We start from the raw sequence: 20337 nt of genomic DNA, 5'->3' as shown, positions 1-20337 counted from the left end.
TAAAAGTATGATTTTCAAAAAAAAAGTTATATAATGCTACTAGTGTATGTGGCATAATTACTACATAACGTGACAACCTGACCCTATCGATTAAATATGAGATAAAAATCTATTTTTCTTTGGAAAAAAAAACAGGATACGAAGCAGCTGGTACGCCAATTTAAGTTCAATAGTGTATGATTATTATTTATTATTTTGAATTTCACCTGCCGAAGTGTACACTTAGGAAAACAAATACAGAATAATTCTTTTTTAATGTGGTCCACAATACTTGAAACTAAGAATTTCACAAATGAAATAAATATTACAATCAGCATAGCATAGATTATTTTAAAAGTCTCCATTTTACATTATACTGATAGAGGTTAATGGCGAAACAATCATTGCAGGATCTGTTAATTCTTTTAGATCACCTGAGTTCACCTCCTCGTTTTTTATAGGGTTTGTGTTTCTATGTTGTGTTTTTGTACTATTGCTTGTTTGTTGGTCTTTTTCGTTTTTAGTTATGACGTCGACGATGTCCATATATGAGTTTGAATGTTTGTTATGTATTTATCGCCTCTCTTTTATTAATATATTTTTAGTTGTTCACTTTTTAATTTTTATGGAGTTGTTCCCATACATAGAAATTAATCAATTTTTTTTTATGATTGCGACTTTATATGGAATGGCAATAAGAAAGAACTACAAAAGTTTTACAATATCTGAAATAAAATCCATTTCACTGTAGGTCTAAGTAATAGAACTTAAATTGAAGTTATGTGAAATGGAAAACTAGAAAGTATCAACGGATTTATATTACTAACAAACGGATACAGTATAATATGTATAATGTATAATAGTTATCAAAAGTACCAGGATTATAATTTTATACGCCAGACGCGCTTTTTGTCTACATAAGACTCATCAGTGACGCTCAGATCAAAATAGTTAAAAAGCCAAATAAATACAAAGTTGAAGAGCATTGAGGATCCAAAATTCCAAAAAGTTGTGCCAAATACGGCTAAGGTAATCTACTCCTGGGGTAAGAAAATCCTTAGTTTTTCGAAAAATTCAAAGTTTTGTAAACAGAATATTTATAAAAATGACCATATAATTGATATTCATGTCAACACCGAAGTGCTCACTACTGGGCTGGTGATATCCTCGGGGACGAAACGTCCACCAGCAGTGGCATCGACCCAGTGGTGTAAATAGTTATCAAAAGTACCAGGATTATAATTTTATACGCCAGACGCGCGTTTTGCCTACATAAGACTCATCAGTGACGCTCAGATCAAAATAGTTAAAAAGCCAAATAAATACAAAGTTGAAGAGCATTGAGGATCCAAAATTCCAAAAAGTTGTGCCAAATATGGCTACGGTAATCTACTCCTGGGGTAAGAAAATCCTTAGTTTTTCAAAAAATTCAAAGTTTTGTAAACAGAATATTTATAAAAATGACCATATAATTGATATTCATGTCAACACCAAAGTGCTGACTACTAGGCTGGTGATACCCTCGGGGACGAAACGTCTACCAGCAGTGGCATCGACCCAGTGGTGTAAATAGTTATCAAAAGTACCAGGATTATAATTTTATACGCCAGACGCGCGTTTCGTCTACATAAGACTCATCAGTGACGCTCAGATCAAAATAGTTAAAAAGCCAAAGAAATTAAAGAAACAACAGGCACAGCTTTCACCGCCTCATTTTAAGAGTTATACATAAAATTGGAAAAACACGGTCATTCCAGTACATAATATAAGACAAACTAGACGATTTTAGATTTCAAAACATAACTTATTCAGCCTAAGTAGCATTATAACAACTTCACCTGATATACATTACCCAACTTCGGTATTCAAGAGCTAGCATCTGCAACTCAGGCCTTTTAAAATGTCTCCAGAGTCTGAGCAGACAGTTTGTTAATCCGGGGTATGTCAAGGAACGGTTCGTCCTTTTTCTAATCAAAGTTCATCGGAAGATACAAACCCCTTATTGACAAATATTGCATCAACTTTACAAATAATACACGATGGTATATTGCCTCTAGGTACTGACGTTGTTTTATATCTTAATAACTTGTTATAGTATTCTTGTATGTTTCTATGTGAAAATTACTTTTTCATCTATTTTTGCTAATATCCATTTGGCGTGGCCCCGTCATTTTGTTATAGTGCTATAATGGTAAATATGCTGTACCCCTATTTTTGGCATTTTCATCTATTATGTCTGTTTATTCTGTTCCCATATTGTTGTCAATATAATGGGATTTTAAGCGACTGTCGTATAAGTGAGAGGTTTAGTTAGCTATAAATCAAGGTTTATTTAATCTTATTTTTCATAAGAAAACGCCTGTACCAAGTTAGGAACACGAAAGTTGAAATCTATTCGCTTGGTGTGTTAGAAATTTTTATTACGCCATTTTATTAGGGATTTTTTGTTTGGATTTTATTCAGAGTTCGGTTTTTTGTAAGTTTACTTTTTTCTATGAAGGGTAGCAGGTCCACACCGGTTATTGGTCATTTTAATCGTGACAGCTATGGCTAAATTTCATCAAACTTAGGTAAATTTTTCTTGAACGTTAAGGATATTTTGTTACAAGAATACATTAATACGAAATTTTTAGACAAAGTCCTGACTAATGATTTGTTAACCTTTGGTGAAATGAGAACGTCATTTTGTTATACGAATAATGGTAATACCTGCAACCTTTTTTGTATGAAACCCGCTAAATATGAAATAAGGATTGGAAAGAAAATGGTTGTTTTTCACTTTATATCAAAAGCAGTTTACGTCTTATCTATCAAAACGAGCTTATCGTTAGGGCAATAATTAACAACAAATTAAAGTCAATACACATTATCAAAATATATAATTATTATTTTGTTTGATGCATATATTCGCCATCATATCAAAAGAATTGTTGCTTTGAATAAGCATGAAGTTTTCTTGAACATCTTTGGTACAGCTAACAGAATGGACTAAATATGCGCAATATTTTCAACATTATTACTTGATTGACTTTTTACATACTTCTGAAAAAGAAAAAAAAAGAGGATATATTGACTGTCATAAAGTTTAAAATCTGAATCCTGATACTAAACCTCTGTTTAAGAAATTGCAAATGTTATTAAATCATTTAAGATACATACTAAATGTGTTCAGTCTATACTCTTCACATCTTTATGCATTGCAATAAATCATTAAATGTTCAATTAACTTTTTTTTAAATTCTAAACATCGTTTGTTAATCATTGTACGTTTAATATTGTTTTGATAATGTTACACCAATTCATCACTCTAAACACAAGAAGTCTGAAAAAACAACATGTTTGAGTACTTTATTGTTATTATGAAACACATTTATTTGTTTTCATTATTACCATCAATCCAAGACTCATAAAATAGGGTTTTAGTTCTCCATCATTAAGTTCGTGGTCTTCACAGAAACAAATAAATATTGTATCAATACACTTCTGGAATAAAAGATAAAGTATGCTGAAAAAACATGAACTGTGTATAGTTGTCTCTGAAGTGACTACTTATCTAACTTTGTGTCGAAGACCAATATAATTAAATAACATCTTACAAAAATTTGGCATTAGTGTTACTCGATAAAGAGTTTTTCGTATGTTTTCGCATCAAATTGATAACTGAATTCATCATTCATCGCTAGCAGTTTTATATATTTAAAATAATTTAGTCGTCAGTATTTTTGGAACCACATCAACGCAACGTCGTTAATCGACTTTCGAAACTAAAACGGCCGTTTAATGTAATTAAAAAGTTATATTCCAAATCGGAAACCGAATCTTGCCCATCCATTACAGGACATGGTTGATGATAAAGAATACCTCTTTGGTTCTTCTGTTATTATTGGTTTCATTATACTGGTGTTAGCACAAGGGTTTTCATAATGAATATATACCTTAATATAATTAAATGATAGGAATAATTTTAAGGAGAAGACTGTCAGGAACGAAAGAGTATTCTCAATTAGGTTTGGTATGGCAATTTCTCTGTACTTTGCTGCTTTTTTCTTGTGATTTCGATTTGTGTTGCTTTTGAATTGATCCCGTGTTTTTGGTTCATTAACTTTCAAATTATGATCTGTTTTGTTTAAATGTTGAAAATATAAAAAGTAAAAGATTATCCACGGTGTAAAAAGGCCACAGTCGTTATAAAAGTGACAAAACTAAAATAAGCAGACAATTAAGTGAAACATTGTGGCACAAACCATGACGACGAATAACTAATGAATCGACAACATTATAGAGCATGAGTGAATAAAATAGTGTGTAATGACGTGTTAGGAAAGTCGATACTACTGTTGGCGCTCGTGTTGGATGGAAGATAAATACAAATTGATTTGAGGACCATCTCTAAAAGTACAAAACCTTAATATTTTTGTTACCTGTATTTGCGTGTTTGCAATTGCTGAAGAGATTTTTTTCAAGAACCAGGAAATGTTAAATAAATTCATTATAAGATCAATGTATATCAATCATGAGACTAAGCTAAAAGAATATATATATATATATATTATATATCATTTTCAAGGGTATTTGTTAAGGTTACTCTTCTCATGATTTTGATTTTAGAAAAAAAACTTTCTTCCGTCCATCTTTCCACCTCTATACTCTTGATATAGGAGGGGCGAAAGATACCATAGAGGCATTCAAACTCATAAATAAAAAAAAAACCACCATAGTTAAAAAAGAAAAAGACAAACAGACAAAAATAATACACAGTAACTTCCTTCTGTGGTTAGGAGCACATCAATTTCTTGATTATACACAGCGGGCTTATATTACACGGACTTTTATAGCTAAAATCACTTTGTTATTTCACAGTATAAAACGCAATTGCATATATTAATATACGATGGGCTTATTTTACACGGACGATATTGAAAGTTATTCACTTTGATACTTCGTTAAAAATAGTCTAAAATCTAAAATGACACTGATTCACTTTATGACATTAGTAAAACTAGACTCAACATCGTTTTAGGATTTTTACCATATTTAGTAACACTTAGTCATGACTAACATCTTGCGTCCTGTTTATTTTCAAGATCATTAGGGTCGCAGTTGGACATACAATTTATCTGATATCATTGTTAACACTCTAGACTCGTCATAGTTCGACATATACTGACTTAACTTAACCAGTTTGAATATATAGAACCCAAGTTTATAAGTCAAAGGTAAATTGACCACCAATTTTTACACCATAAAATAAACATAATTTAAGACAGAAAACGCCGAGAAAAAAGAGAAATGCTAAAAAAAATTAAATAATAATTTCGTGTGAGTTTCGTGTGTATCTTGATCACGCAATAAGACTTTTATAGACATTCAGGATAGTTTGGAACTCTATGGAGAGATCATTGGAGCGCACTAAATGAAATAGTTGAAATGTGTGCTGTACTCGTTTTCGTATAAAACAAATTATTACCAATCATGCAATGATAATGTTTTTAGGCAAATGAACACACAAACCCGAATTTGCATCTTTAAAATCAATCATCAAGCATTTATCTTGTGTAACAGGGGTCTTGTGATTTCCAAAATAACTTGCTTAAATCTTTTTTTCCTTTCAAAATCGTTATAGAATGAGAGTCAAACGATAGTTTGTTTCCATTGGGAGATATGATTTTGGGTCTTTGAAAATGCTCGATTAATTATGATTGAATACCATAAATAACGTATTTCAGTGGTTAGCCAGATAATAAATATTATACTTTTGGAGATGACAACAGTAGTATCGACTTTCCTAACACGTGTAATACACGGTTTCTATTTTGGAATGTATTAATGTAAAAAAGACAATATGTTATGGAGGGTTGATTTGTTGCCTCTTCCTTTTAGGTTCCCTAAAAGTTTTTTTAGAATGCAATGCTATTTCTCTTGCCATTCCTGTTCATGAATCAAATTAGTCACGATAATTGAATAGTATAGTGTTGTGTAGTAGCATGATAATGATCAGGTGAAGATAGATTTCTACAGGAACGGGATCATGGGATGGCGAGTTTCTTATCGGAATAAGTTCTTGTTACAACCGACATCAAGCTGGACCTTGACCAGAGGATTATATATAGATTCTTACACTGCAACAAGTGTACTACGATATTTCTCCACTCGAGACAGTTAAATTTTATTATTTAAAGCGCGAGGCTTGCCGAGCTCTTTAAATAATAAAATTTAACTGTCGAGACTGGCGAAATATCATAATACACGAGTTATAGTGTCGGAATCTGTTTCTCTAATGCTTTTTATCGTTCTTTTTCAAAGATTTTCAGAAACTTGTGTTCTTTATATGCGACGTCATCAGGCATTGTACCCTTTTTTCATGACGTCACAATATGAAAATTCAGAATAAAACAAAACATTTAGACGTCATAATCAAATTTCGACTAATCATTTGCCGAGAACAGATTTTTCACTAGTGAGGAGAAATATTTTTCTCACACCGCTCAGGAAATATATAAATAGTACAAAAATAAGAGAAAACAAGTTTTGACATTGATTATAAACCGCAAATTGAATTATGACTGTATATGTAGACGGAACATCGGTCTAAGTCTAATAATAAACTTATATGTAATAGATTGAACATACCTCGTATATACCCATAAAACAACTTGCAATTATAAATGCAGCAATGCATGATATAGTTATTGGAAACCACGGATAAAAAATGTCTCCTCGATTCTACAAAGATAACATAGAAAAATTCACGAAATATTAAACACTTATTTTGTTGTCATTGATTCAAGCAAAACTATTTTGTTCAAATTAACATTGTAATTGATATTCAAGTTTATAGATACTTTTGTGTTGGATTTCCTTGAAAAGAAACAAGTATTGCCGAATATATATTTATATATTATAGGGACAAGTATTTTTATAATTATTCGTGATATAATTGTTACGAATGAAACATTTATGTTCACAATTAAGTAGTGCAATTATCTTTCCAGTTTCAGTGTAGATGTACATTTATATAATATCAAAATAAACAGAAAAAAATATATGAAATGAGAATAAATAGATATTTTCCCTTTTAAATTTTTCTCTGCCAAGCTTAAATGTTCAATCCCACACAAAGAACTTTTCAAGATTTCGATACATCAAAAAACCAAACTATGAAATTATTGGATCAGTATGTTGTTATATTGCGTTAACCACCTTCGGTATTTTAGCTTGAAGAGACAGGGATTAAAAAAGGACGACTGCAGCTGTACAAGAGATATCAACACAAGGTACACATAGTCAGAATGTTGACCCCTTCATATAAATCCAATCAATTTTGATATGATGGGAGGGTTTTATCCTTACAATACGTAAAAAAATCATTTCAGGATCTCTGGATTGGTCTTTTGATAGTGAAATTGTCACATCTTACTTATAATACCCTTCCTGTAATCATGACAGCTCATATTACAGTTCTTGTCCTGTACGTAAATGACTGCTATAATCAAACAGCAATCAATCAAAACTTTATATACGTGTTACATAGCCAGGGTTGAGATATATAATTTTAAAAGTAGGCTTTCCCCTCCCTAAAACAGGATACTTCAAAACTTACCGCTAATAATTTCAATCCTAATTTTATAACAACTGATAAAGGGGCAAGTTGGATTTCCCCTCTTTAATACAAGATACTTCAAAACTTACCGCTAATAATTTTAATCCTAACACTATAACAACTGATAATGGGGCAAGTTTTCCCAGGAAAAGTGTAAAACTTCCTACAGAGTTTATAGCTGCCAACCGTAATGCATTGCCGACAACTATTTTAAATGCACGCCTAGCTGAATGACAAAATCCATAACCAGTTATAGCTGAAAGATAATCATTATATAGTTATGAAACATGTTTGATATTAAAGACTTTTGTACCAATCAATTGACAACTGAGTTATCTGGTACTATTCAATTGTTAACTGACTTTATTGATGGATTAATTCTGGTGACATTTTCCTCAATTTTTGTCCTATTTAGTATTTGCAATTATGCCTACATGCTGTATCTTGTGACGTTTTTTTAATTTTGGTTTCTGATTATTATTGTGTTCACTTCGTCTCGTCGTACCTGAATATTATATTATTTCTCAACCATACGAGCTACACTATGTCCCGAAATAGCGGCAATGATCTAGATAGGCAAAGAGGGATCTGAACTCATCTTAAACTGATTTAATAATAACCATTCGTTTGCTTCTACAAAGTAAGGACACATATATTTTTTTCCTTGCTGTTCGTATTTACTTGTTCATCTATGTTTTTTATATGAGATTTTTGTAGGAATTAGTATTGCATGTTGTTAGGACAGTTATTTTGGATATTCCAGGTATTCTTTTTATGTGTTATGGTGTCCTTCTGGAATTTTTATTAATTGTTATAAATTTCTTGAAATTCAGTTGTTTGAGTGTTTACAAGTACAAGTCCTCTTAATATTTAGGAGATAACTGTATTGTATTTTAAGCTTGGCCTTCGTAAAACGTAGATTTTACTGTCGCAAATTGAGTTTACCTAGCGACGCGGAGCGGAGAAAGGTAAACGGATATTTGCGACAGTAAAATCAAGTTTTACGAAGGCCAAGCTTAAAATACAATACAGTTATCTCCATTCTAATGCCGCATCTTAAAATAAATGTCATTTACTAAATATTTTGGCTTAAAAATGACATAAACGAAAAAGTCCGCGAAACTGTCGCATTGTCTTTAGCATCTTAACAATGTGACGTCATGTGTCAGATCTGGATGTCAAACATGAATACTAAATGTATTTTTACTTTCCGTACGCTACATGATGTTTTCAATATTGACAAAAAGAAGATTTTGAGGCTCAAAATGTGAATATCTTGTTTATTTTTTGAGAAATTATATATCCCAAAAAAATCGGAATTCAAAATGGTGGCTTTCTTAGTTACGGACTGGTAGAACGTGGAATCTAACCCCTCAAAATATTTATCAACGTCCAATGAAAATTATCGTTACAAACTAATTGCATTAGAATGTTTTATTATCCTGCTATATGTATGTTGTGTATTGTTTTTCATTACTTTTGGTTGTCGTTTTGTTTTATAGATTTTTTTTAATCATAAGGTTTGACAGTCGATATTGTATAAGATACAAAGACATTATGTTTTCTTATTTATTTATTTCAGTCTCCACTTTGAAGCATTGCTTCATCCACTCCCTTGTAGATGTGTTGACAAAAACACCTTATTGCTCCAGAGTACAAAATTTGCAAACAAATAAATTTAAAACAATCTTTTTCTTGAATTTATACTTACCAATTTCAACATATGCATTACTATTCAAAAAGCTGATAAATTTTTCAAAGCACCACAGGCAGCAACCAAAGCATTTTAAAAAGAATTCAACAATAGAACCGGTTTTATTCTTTAACCTACAAATTTGAATAACAGAAATGAGTTCAATTGGAATATTTATGACAATTTCATTTATGTTATCTCACTTTCAATCATGAAGACTTTTACATGGGATAAAATTATCATAATATAATTGGGTCCTATCATGCAATATGGGATGCGTGGTAGCTGATGGTTTCTGTTAATTCATTTACAACGTTTACAACTTGAGAAAATTAAAAGCTAATTGTTATATTGTACAGACATCTATATATATGGTAGTTCTGCTTATATGTCTGGAAATTATTTGTGTCGTAAGTTTGCTGTACTAATGGTGTAAACCCAAATTAGTAATGATCTGTAATTTACCTTGAAAGTATTTTAGGTCGTAGGGTTGCTGTATCATTGTTGTCAACTAAAAACTTTGGTTTATTTGTTTTAAATAAACCATGCAAAATCATTTTCATACGATGTGTTTCCTTTGCTTTTTACCATTTTCAATAGTTTACTAGTATCAGTGATCCCAACAGAATCATTTTTTATAATTAATATTGTTAAACTGTTTATCACCACATATGCTAGTATAAAATTAATCAGGACACACGTGTTTAGACCGTTGTTTTTTTCCGTTTTAAGATATTTTTACTAGTCATTGGGGTGAACCTTTATAGATTGCTGTTCGGAATGGACCAATGCTCTGTGTTGAAGATCGTACTTTGGCATGTAAGTGTTTACTTTTACAAATTATGACTTGGATAGAGAGTTGTTTTATTTGCACTCATACCACATCTTCTTATATATATTAATACACATGAGTAATGCAGTAGTTGTAAAATAAAAATGAAGTACCTGTTATGTATAAAATTGACAAATACTCTGAATGCAAATACAATAGTGATGATTAAGGACCCAAGAGCTGCAGATCCAAGATGATACCTATAAAAGAGTGACATGTGATAACTGCATACGTAGGTATTGTTCAAAATGTGTTGAAATGTGGTTGGATGAAATACTTAATTCCATCCTATTAATGGTGCATCGTTTTTATTAAGTTAAATGTAAAAATATATATGATATTTCTTAACTGCTGTACCAATTAAACATCCTTTTGTTTTTTAATTGTATTTTTTTATTTTGTTCTGAAATGTTGTTCGATGTGCTTTTTGTATTTCTACTTCTTTGTATTTTCTAATTAGAAAAATACCACGATGATAAAAAAAAACACGACTGGCGAACTAGATTTTGCAATATAACTAATATTTGTGGAGATTTCTCAATGAAAGTATCATAATTTATAATGGTCTTCCTTTGTTTCAATTTAAGGTTATACTGACTTGTTCTTTCTTATATTTTAAAGCACTCTTTTAACAATTAACAGTGATTCTTGCACTAAGTTCATATAAACAGTGATTAGCAAAAATAAACATCAACATTTAATAGTACCCATCAAAATTCATCATATTGGCCTTTCTTTACATTTAGAAAGTATGCGTTGATCTAAATAAAAAATTTCTCACCGTAATAACATTCGTAAAGATCTAATTATTGGGTACCGAACTAGTGACTTGTCTCTGCAAAAGAAATTCAATCGCATTTGCATCATTTTTTATATATCTCAATACTTTGGTATATTTAAAAGTACCCACTATGGTTATGTGTATTAAAAGTGCAAATGGTAGATTCTATGGATACATGTCAAATGTTTATTCAAGTACTTAAAGTTCTATTCCAATTTTAATAAAAAAATAAATAAAAAAAAACGTAAACAGAACATTAATCACATATTTAAATAATATTCAAGACTTCTTTATCCGCCTTTAATCAAAATGGCACGTTAAATATTAAGAGTACAAAGATCTATAAGAGATTATAACTGTCAATTATTTCCTCGTTTTTTCTTCTCAATTTTTGTTCCTGTATTTTTCAAATATCAATGAAGATTTTCTATTTCGTAGATAGATTATTAATTTTTTCTTCCCCGTTTCTGTTCCTGTATTTTTCATATATTAGAAATTTATTGTTCAATTTATTTTATTGTTGAAAAAAAGATAGAGTAAAATATTTTAGAATAAGGAAGCACATACCTTAAGTATCATTTGTGATCAAACACAGGGAAATTTTGAATCTTACCTTGAAAAGTACCACTGACTTACAGCACCAGATATTACAATGGTGTCACAAGCTAATGTAAATTGTACTATCCATATACTTCCAAGCAGGTAGTACCATTTCAAATACTGTTGACAAATAAGTTATGATATATCAGTTATTTTGATTTCATAGGTAGAAAATAAAAACACAAGATTATGAACAGTATGAAGAATGGGGAATTCGGCACAAATTGTAAAACTAGTCAAAGTCAATAAATTTCCATCCCTATCATTTGAGTCGGTTAAATACGTTTATACAATAATTTTCTTGGTTGTATTCTAAAAAGACCTTATATAAAATGCAGTCTTTTCCACTTTTCCACTTTTATGGCGTTGGTAAATTAGACATGATATTTAATGAGAACAATCTTGACTATATGTAAGCTGGATGATTACAAGTATGTATTAATCATTTCTTATAGAGTCTTTACCTTAAGTATGTCATGCTTTTCAAAACTGACAAAGCCTGTAGAATCATTGACAGCTGGATGTTCTAAAATAAGTTAAAGTAAAGGGTGATCAAGAGAACATCATAGCATTCTATTATCAAATATGAATATTGTTGTACAGTTCCTTAAATGTTATTTGAACAATTCAAAGGTGAACCTCTCAGAGTGAAATAAAATTTTAAGGTCGCCAAGATTTTAAGACTACAAGGAGGTGAAAATTGTACACATTTTGTTAGGATTAAACTATAAAAAGACATTTCGGTGTGCTGGAAAAAAAAATTATCTATAGAATTTGAAAAGAATATGAGTACATTTTTATGTAAATTAGCTATAAAAAAATCTTTAAAAAAAATTAAATGGAAGTGCATTCTGTCCAAAATTTGCTAAACATGTCATTAAAAGAGAAACTATATACGCGAATGCAAACATCTTTAATATAAGTCCGATAATAACCCGTATTATGTCAGAACACTTACCGGAAGTTAGTATGTAGCTGAAGAAAAATATCAAACAAACCAACTCAAGGACTAGGCAAACAAAAGTCTACAAAAACACAAGAAGGAAATTTGCAAACATATTGTTTTATCATTTTTCCCTTTGATCTTATGATTGTATTACTATTTTGTAGTAATGTTTGAATTCATCCGAAAGCATTTTCAACGATCATTAAATTTAAAAATAATAATCCAATGACGTGATTAAGAAATATTATGTGTATGTCATTGTTACTCTCAGTTCGGCGTAAGACAGAAAATTTTAAAAGTATTTATCATATGTACCAGTGCTATTATCTGCATTCTTGCTGTATCTCCAGATAAAAATATAAATAAAGTTTTGCACTGTTTTACATAGTGCCATATCGGGGCCTCTTAAATCTTGGTATGCGATATGTGTTTTGCTCATTGTTGAATGCGTTACGGTATTCATTCTTACATCTACGTCCGGACAATGTATTGTCTGGTGGACATTTTTCTCATTTGCAATCATATCACATCTCCTTACTTTATATATCATGTAATGTGGTTAAATTGCATGTAGTTTTATAAGAATACTCATTATGCGACGTAACGATGACCTATAGTTGCTAATTTCTATGTCATTTTAGTCTCTTGTGAAGAGCTGTCTCATTGGCAATCATACCACATCTTCTTTTTTATAGATCTCTAATTACCACAAAATATGATAGCATTCCTAATATATAATTTAGTTCTTTATCTCAAAACCTAAGCTCTTTATTATATCTGGTAATTGCAAATAACACATCTTTGTGCACACTGCATGTGCATCAGTTTATAGTTGTTTGGTGTGTGGTTCTTGTATTGCGTTACATGTTAAATTGAATTTTCCATATCTTGGTCATGTAACGTCAATATGAACTGTTTGACATCTGTGCCAAGTTTTTTTCTTCTTCTGAATTTGATATAACTCCAATATTTAATGTTCAGTCATCTAATAAAATACAATTATACCCATATAGGTTGAAATATAAGCAGTGGCATATCTTTTATTGCTTTTCCAGCTTCTTTAAATAGTTCTACTACCTATAATAATAAACAAAATGTCTTCACAACATTGCATGTTCATGAGAAAATTACAAGAAAAAAAAGTCATTAATTTACCAAACAAAACAACTTTCAATGATTGTAACATCACTGAATCTGTGGTTCTTTTCACCTTTTCGAAGCACCTATGAACATCCTCAGTTTTTCGTGGGGTTTGTGTTATTCAGTTCTTCGTTTTCTAATAATTATTTTCAAAACTTCTTTGTCTTTTCTTTGTCTGTCATATTTTTACCCCAGCTTTGTTAGTATTCTTGACTTGTCTCATTGTCTTCTTTTTTCTAATTAAGAGTTTTGAATATCACCTTGATATGTTTCGTCATTTTTTTCAATTTTTTAGCAAACTATAGGGGCCTTTTATAGCTGACTATATGCGGTATGGGCTTTGCTCATTGTTGAAGGCCGTACGGTGACCTATAATTGTTAATGTTTGTGTCATTTTGGTCTTTTGTGGATAGTTGTCTCATTGTCTTTTTTATATTTATACCAATCATACAAAATAGAGGCTTTATAGACGATTTGTAATTATATGTTTCGTATGTAGTGTTTAACAACATTTTATATGAGGATTAATCAAATTAACAACCAGGAGACAAATTATGTTCGAGATTTTCCTATGTATTATCCCCTCTTACTCTTATCTATGAGTTTGAATTTCGCTCTGGTATCTTTCGGCTCTCTTTTACTTGGCTTACGACTAATTATCTGTTAACGCTAAAAGTGTGTTTTTGGTTTTAATATCACCAGATCTCTTTTTGTTGTATGTATCATAACATGGAATTTCATTTCACCAGATGTTTTCCAAAATGTTTTGCGATCCACGTTTGATAAAATCATAAACAATGTATTTGTTTGTTTTGATATTCTGAAACATGTAAAACATGACCTAATATGTTTGTTGTGTTAAAAGATATCAGGCTTTATTCAAAATTATAAAGATATCATAAAATAAAAATGAAGTTGAGGAGCACTACAATTCCAAAATTATTTTGAAATGTTGTCCAAATAATACCAAGACAATATTTGATTAGAGTAGAAAATGGAACGCACTGTTTTATCTCTCGTTTTATACTATTTGTGGTATTCATAAAACTCTCGATGTACAAAACAATTTGTAAAATATGGTAGGGGCTTCGTGATATTGCTAGACAACATTAAAGGATACTCACCAAGCCTATTCTTTTTCTCATTATTAGCAATATCAGCAAAACTATTATCTGAAATAAAACATTCTCAACATGCTCACTTTATATCACACGAAATCTAGACAATTTCTTCATGGAAATGTTAAAAGTCATCATAGAAAAAAAATGAAGAAATTCAAAAAAAAAATTTCTTTCAAAAATTGGATTGGGAAACAAGTTATTGCAACTGAAATAAATCCTTTTCAAGTTTGCGGGTGCGAGTGCTGCCTTGTAGCGGCATTTGTCTGCTGTTTCCCGAAAACAACATGGGTGTCTTTTATGTGCACGAGATATGGCTTTGGCTAAACACTTGATTTTTTGAAGCACGAACTTTGAAATTTTTGTTTACATTTAGGAATTGTATTACTCGTCTTGTGATATACCTAAACATATATCCTCTTGGTATTCTGTCTTTTATATACAGCCCAGTCTCTGATGTATATATAAATAAGAAAAAGGTATGAATGCCTATGAGACTGCTGTCCGTCGGAGACTAATTGGTGGTGAAGTAATTTTTCCTCGACATTATATGAATATATGCTTATTTTGTTTGTCATCTGTGCATTCATTTACTCTAACCAAGTTACCAATGCAATTGATATATTGCCCACTGTTTATGGTTTATATTTTATTTTCTATATTTGTTAGTGTTTTTTACCATAATAGTTGTTCCACATATCGAGCCAATTAACCATTTCGTCGATGTTGAGTCCTCTCTAAAACGGTAGTAATAATACCTAAAATATATATGCAACAACTGCAATTTACGAATGACAATTCATGTTATCATAAATATGAAATAAAAGTGTTCAGTTTCCATGACTTTGAAATGTAGTGGGTTTTAAGATATAGAAAATAATTGAGCGAATAAAGTATAACTAAAAAGCAGTAAAAAATAATTCTAATTTTTTTTAATGAAGACCCCATTCAAAATAAACCCTGATTCGTACACGCGGTAGTGCAGTTCACTTTCTAGTGTATAGTATATTGTGCAAGACAAAAAGACAAAACCACATGTATGTGTTTAAAACATTTGATATTTTTCTTAGTGGTACTTTGATTTACTTAACATACCACAAATGTGTAAAGAAAAAATAATAGGGTAGGGCAACCACAAGATATTTGCAAATGTTTGCGTTATATCGCATGTAAATGTTAACCGATCCACGAAATTTTCCACCAACGAAAGAAAAATTTTCCCCACTCCACAAAAACAGTTATCTACGAAAATAAAATAATCCACATATATATAGTTATCAAAGCTACCAGATTTATTATTTTGTACGCCAGACGCGCGTTTCGTCTACAAAAAAACTTATCAGTGACGCTCATTTCAAAATATTTATAATCCTAACAAGTACAAAATTGAAGAGCATTGAGGATCCAAAATTCCAAAAAGTTGTGCCAAATACGGCTAAGGTAATCTATGTCTGGGACAAGAAAATCCTTATTTTTTTTTTAAAGTTTTGTAAACAGGAAAGGACAAGGTATGATAAGAGGCGTTTTTAGCCCCCTTCCCAAATAAGTTTATATATACATCATTGATAGCCTTAGTATAGAAACTATTCAAAACTATAATTTTTTTATGTTCCGGTGAAAGGAAGGTTGCCTAGCAACGGTTTGAATAAATAGCCAAATTATCACATATGCATTGCTTTCTCATTACATATAAGCATAATTTAAAATAGTATTGTTTGTTTAACAATAACTTGAGTTTGCAAATGAAAAGTCACTTCAATTTCAGTTTAAAAAAATGCTTAGCAACAACCTAGCAACAAAAATTTTGCCTAGCAACGGTTAAAAAATGTGTAATTTCGGCCATATGAGATATGAATATAGCAATATTTAAAGATTTAGCTACCGTAAATGATTTTTCTTTCATATATATGATGTCTGACATGTTTGAGTCATCATTATATTTTTCAAGAAAATGAAATGACCATAGCAACCTAAAAGTTGCTTAGCAACAGCCGAAAAAAGATATAAATCAAATTGAACTACAGAAAAACCCTTTTGATTTTTCATTGTACAAATTAGAGTTAAACCAGGTTAGATTGGTTAATACATGCAAGAATATCTAGCAGTAAGAAATGAAAGTAAGTCAATTGTATATCATGCTGATAAAAAGATTAGCAACCAATATAGTGCTTAGCAACGATTACATAATGTTTTTTTTTTTTTTTTGTATACCGAAGTAGGTTTTTTGGTATCATTATTATATCTTGATGAAGTAAATATTAAATCATATGCTGTTACCAAAAACAGGGTTGAGATCTAAAAAAAATTGTGTAACCCCGCCGCATTTAAGTCAGGAGCCTCTGACCTTTGTTAGTGTTGTATGATTTTTAATTTTAGTTTCTTGTGTATAATTCGGAGTTTCGTATGACGTCATATATTACTGAACTAGTTTACGTATTTGTTTAGGGGCCAGCTGAAAGATGTCTCAGGGTGTGGAAGTTTCTCGCGGCATTGAAGACCCATTGGTGGCCTTCAGTTGTTGTCTGCTCTATGGTCGGGTTGTTTTCTCTTTGACACATTCCCCGATTCATTCTCAATTTTAGTATTAAATAAAAGATAGCTATCAAGGAATTGGTCGGTTTAATAAAAAAAAAAAGCATAAATACAAATTATATTGTCACATAATAATTAGTAAGTATAAACATTAACAAGTTAATAGTTGAAATAAACAAGAATGTGTCCCCAGTATAGTAACCATGAAAATTAGGCAGCATCTCTAATTTGGCATTAAAATTAGAAAGATCATATCATAGGGATCATGTGTACTAAGTTTCAAGTTGATTGGACTTCAACTTCATCAAAAAATACATCGACCAAAAACTTTAACCTGAAGCGCGACAGATGGACGAACGGACGGACGGACAGACGGATTAACGGACGAAGGAACAGACGGACGCACAGACCAGAAAACATAATGCCCATAAATGGAGCATTAAAAACTTAAAAGTTATACAAGAAGTGGCACACTTATAATTCATGAATAATAGTGGAAGTTATGAATATAGCATTTCACATTTACATGATGATTACCGGTACATTAAAAAACTCAGATGGATTAAAACTGCTATTGAAGATTCAGTTTCAGATTTATACAGTATGTATAGCAAATATGCATAGCCTGTACAATGCCATTGTTCGTCACTTAAGAATCGTACACTGTGAACTTTTTAACACTTAACACAATATTTCAAAGAAAGAAATGCTGAAAACAAAGTTCAAAGTTTTCGATGAGGTCAGGGTTTAAGACGTTAAAAACTCATGAAGATATGTAGACGAAAGAGGCATGAACATCTTCAAGCTTCACTACAAATATTTTATTTCTACGATATATATCCTGAAATTAGCACATTGATTGCCGGTGTATTATAGAATCATGTGCAATCAAACCACATCTCCTTATCTTATCCAAAATGTTATGCTTTTTTTTTTAATGAAACAGTTATTGGTAAGTAGTCTTTCATGAAACCCCAAAATATTTGAATTTGACTAGAAACGTAGACATACTTCATTAAAGGGTCTCGGTGGCCGAGTGGTTTAATAAGTTACTTCTGTAATCACTAGCCAGTCAACACTGAAGTTGTGAGTTTGATCCCCGCTCGTGCGGGTGCACTCGTTTTCAACCTTAATTTCTCCTTTCAATGTTGATCTATTTATTATTTTCATTCTGAATGTCCAGCCAAAATGTTTCAATTTTCAAGATTTACAGCCGATTTCACTGAGTGTGTAGCCAAAGGTAAAGTATTTGGTAAGCTTGCTTGTTAGCTGAACCGTGAAGTCATTATTATGTCAAGTTTACTACCCTCCTTTCGAAGTATCATAGTCCATCAGATAGATAGATTGGTAATCTGCTGGAGTTGTATATTCTTAAAGGAGGGTAGTTAACCTGACCTAGCAATGACTTTATGGTTCATCTGATAAGCAAAAAAAAAAAAAGATATTACTTTTGACTTCACACTCAATGATATCGGCTGTAGTAGTCACCAAGTTTAACCTTTCCGGTATTGAATAAATTTTGAAATTACTAAAAAAAATCTTATTTATTGTATTAAGGACATTAAACTGTAGTACTAGTAGTGTAGTTTGTGCCTTCAATAATTTATATAGCAGGTGAGAGGGAAAACAAGTTCAACTACCGTTTTTGGTGAATATTCAACAACATCCCTAATTGTGTTTTAAGTAGCAAGAAATATTGACCAAGTCCAAAAGCCTGACATTTTTAGAATATTTGAAGAATAACAATAATCCGGTGGCAATGCATGCTTCAATTATGTGTACAATAAACCTATTAGGTATTAAAGCTGTATCTCAAAAACTGTAGGAGGATAACCGACTCTTTATATATATAGCTTGTACCAAAAAGTTAATGTGTCAAAATACCGGACATTTAAAGAAAATTTTATAAAAAAAAATCAAAACCCTGTAAACATACACATCTCTATTATAAATAAAAAGCTTTTTAGGTCAAAAACTTAAGGAGATAGCTAGACGTATATGTCCGGACAGAAACAAACGAACGGATGGATGGATGGACGTACGGACAGATCTTAATTAACGAACGTGCTATACATTTAAAAGTAAAATATGTTAAAAAAAAATTCGCTATAATAGCATGTTTTATTTGAAAATCCAAATAGGATCTGAGTCAATTAAATTGAATGCTACATGTGTACTTTTATTTTATGATTACAGCTTGTCAAAAGAGTGCTCTGACACATACATAAGAAAAATCATTAGTTTACCGATATATATGAAAAGGCTGGAAATACATAATTTAAGCGTAGTTAACTTAATTTCAGTATCAACTGCTCTTTACATGAAATTATGTTTATAATTACATTTCATACTTTGGATTCAATACTGACTGCACTGATGCATAACGTATTAGTTTAGTTCTGTTAAAAGATTTTTGTCTATCAACAAGTCGTTGTAATATTCTTATTTCTCTGTTCCAGTAACTACTAAGTTATGGAAATTGCACATTTCAAGTCCCACATTATATTCTCACGATAATATGTATATGGAAGTGTTTAACGATCTTGACTGGCTTTTCAGCCCTCGCACGGTCGGTACATTTCTCGATAATCACTTGAACGAAATAAATATGATACATAAATCTATTTTTCTGTAGATGGTTAAATAGAAAACTTCAAAGTGCAAAATATATAAATGTTGATGAAATGATTTTCTCCAGAACTACATAAAGAGTTTGAATATATTGTGAATTTATTATAAAATTCATTTGTAAGATTTCGTTGAATATTTGAAAATAAAAATTAATAAAAATTTATTCACCATATTTCAAGGGACACTACTCTGTATTTGGCTGCAGTGTTAGACTATTTTGATTTATATGGGTCACCGTCTAATTTCACGAACAACATATTTCTTTAAGAGAGTAGCATGTCTTGATGACTGGATACGACGTAAAACTATCCGTACGTGATATTCTGTTCAATTATGGATCCCGGAAAAATTTCGTACCCGTGCCGTTCACTTTGACGTATTATAATGACTTGTCAAAATTGTAAACAATCGGATTATTTTTCAAATTTTTAGACATGAGCGCCAACGTAGACCACCATGATATTTTATTATGTGAAAGATACACA

General features: G+C 30.9%; 1 protein-coding gene across 2 annotated transcripts in view; it reads right to left on the bottom strand.

Annotated features, from left to right (window-relative positions):
• Nucleotides 1-2834: 2834 nt before the first annotated feature.
• LOC134718854 (choline transporter-like protein 1) overlaps nt 2835-20337 on the bottom strand; it is a 33345-nt gene continuing 15842 nt past the window's right edge. For both annotated transcript variants that reach the window (XM_063581669.1, XM_063581680.1), the window contains exons 9-21: nt 15369-15447; nt 14696-14743; nt 13437-13508; nt 12444-12510; nt 11950-12011; nt 11499-11605; nt 10886-10939; nt 10218-10304; nt 9291-9406; nt 7669-7835; nt 6610-6702; nt 3370-3462; nt 2835-3021 (exon numbers count right to left, since the gene is read on the bottom strand). In XM_063581669.1, coding sequence (XP_063437739.1) covers nt 2968-3021; nt 3370-3462; nt 6610-6702; nt 7669-7835; nt 9291-9406; nt 10218-10304; nt 10886-10939; nt 11499-11605; nt 11950-12011; nt 12444-12510; nt 13437-13508; nt 14696-14743; nt 15369-15447 — 1099 coding nt within the window. In that variant the 3' untranslated portion in view covers nt 2835-2967. The remainder of the gene's footprint in view (nt 3022-3369; nt 3463-6609; nt 6703-7668; nt 7836-9290; nt 9407-10217; nt 10305-10885; nt 10940-11498; nt 11606-11949; nt 12012-12443; nt 12511-13436; nt 13509-14695; nt 14744-15368; nt 15448-20337) is intronic.

This window comes from Mytilus trossulus, chromosome 1 (genome assembly GCF_036588685.1).
Source record: "Mytilus trossulus isolate FHL-02 chromosome 1, PNRI_Mtr1.1.1.hap1, whole genome shotgun sequence".
In the NCBI taxonomy this organism is placed as follows: Eukaryota; Metazoa; Mollusca; class Bivalvia; order Mytilida; family Mytilidae; genus Mytilus; species Mytilus trossulus.
The sequence above is the reverse complement of the archived record's forward strand: the minus strand, read 5'-3'. Positions and strand labels throughout refer to the sequence as shown.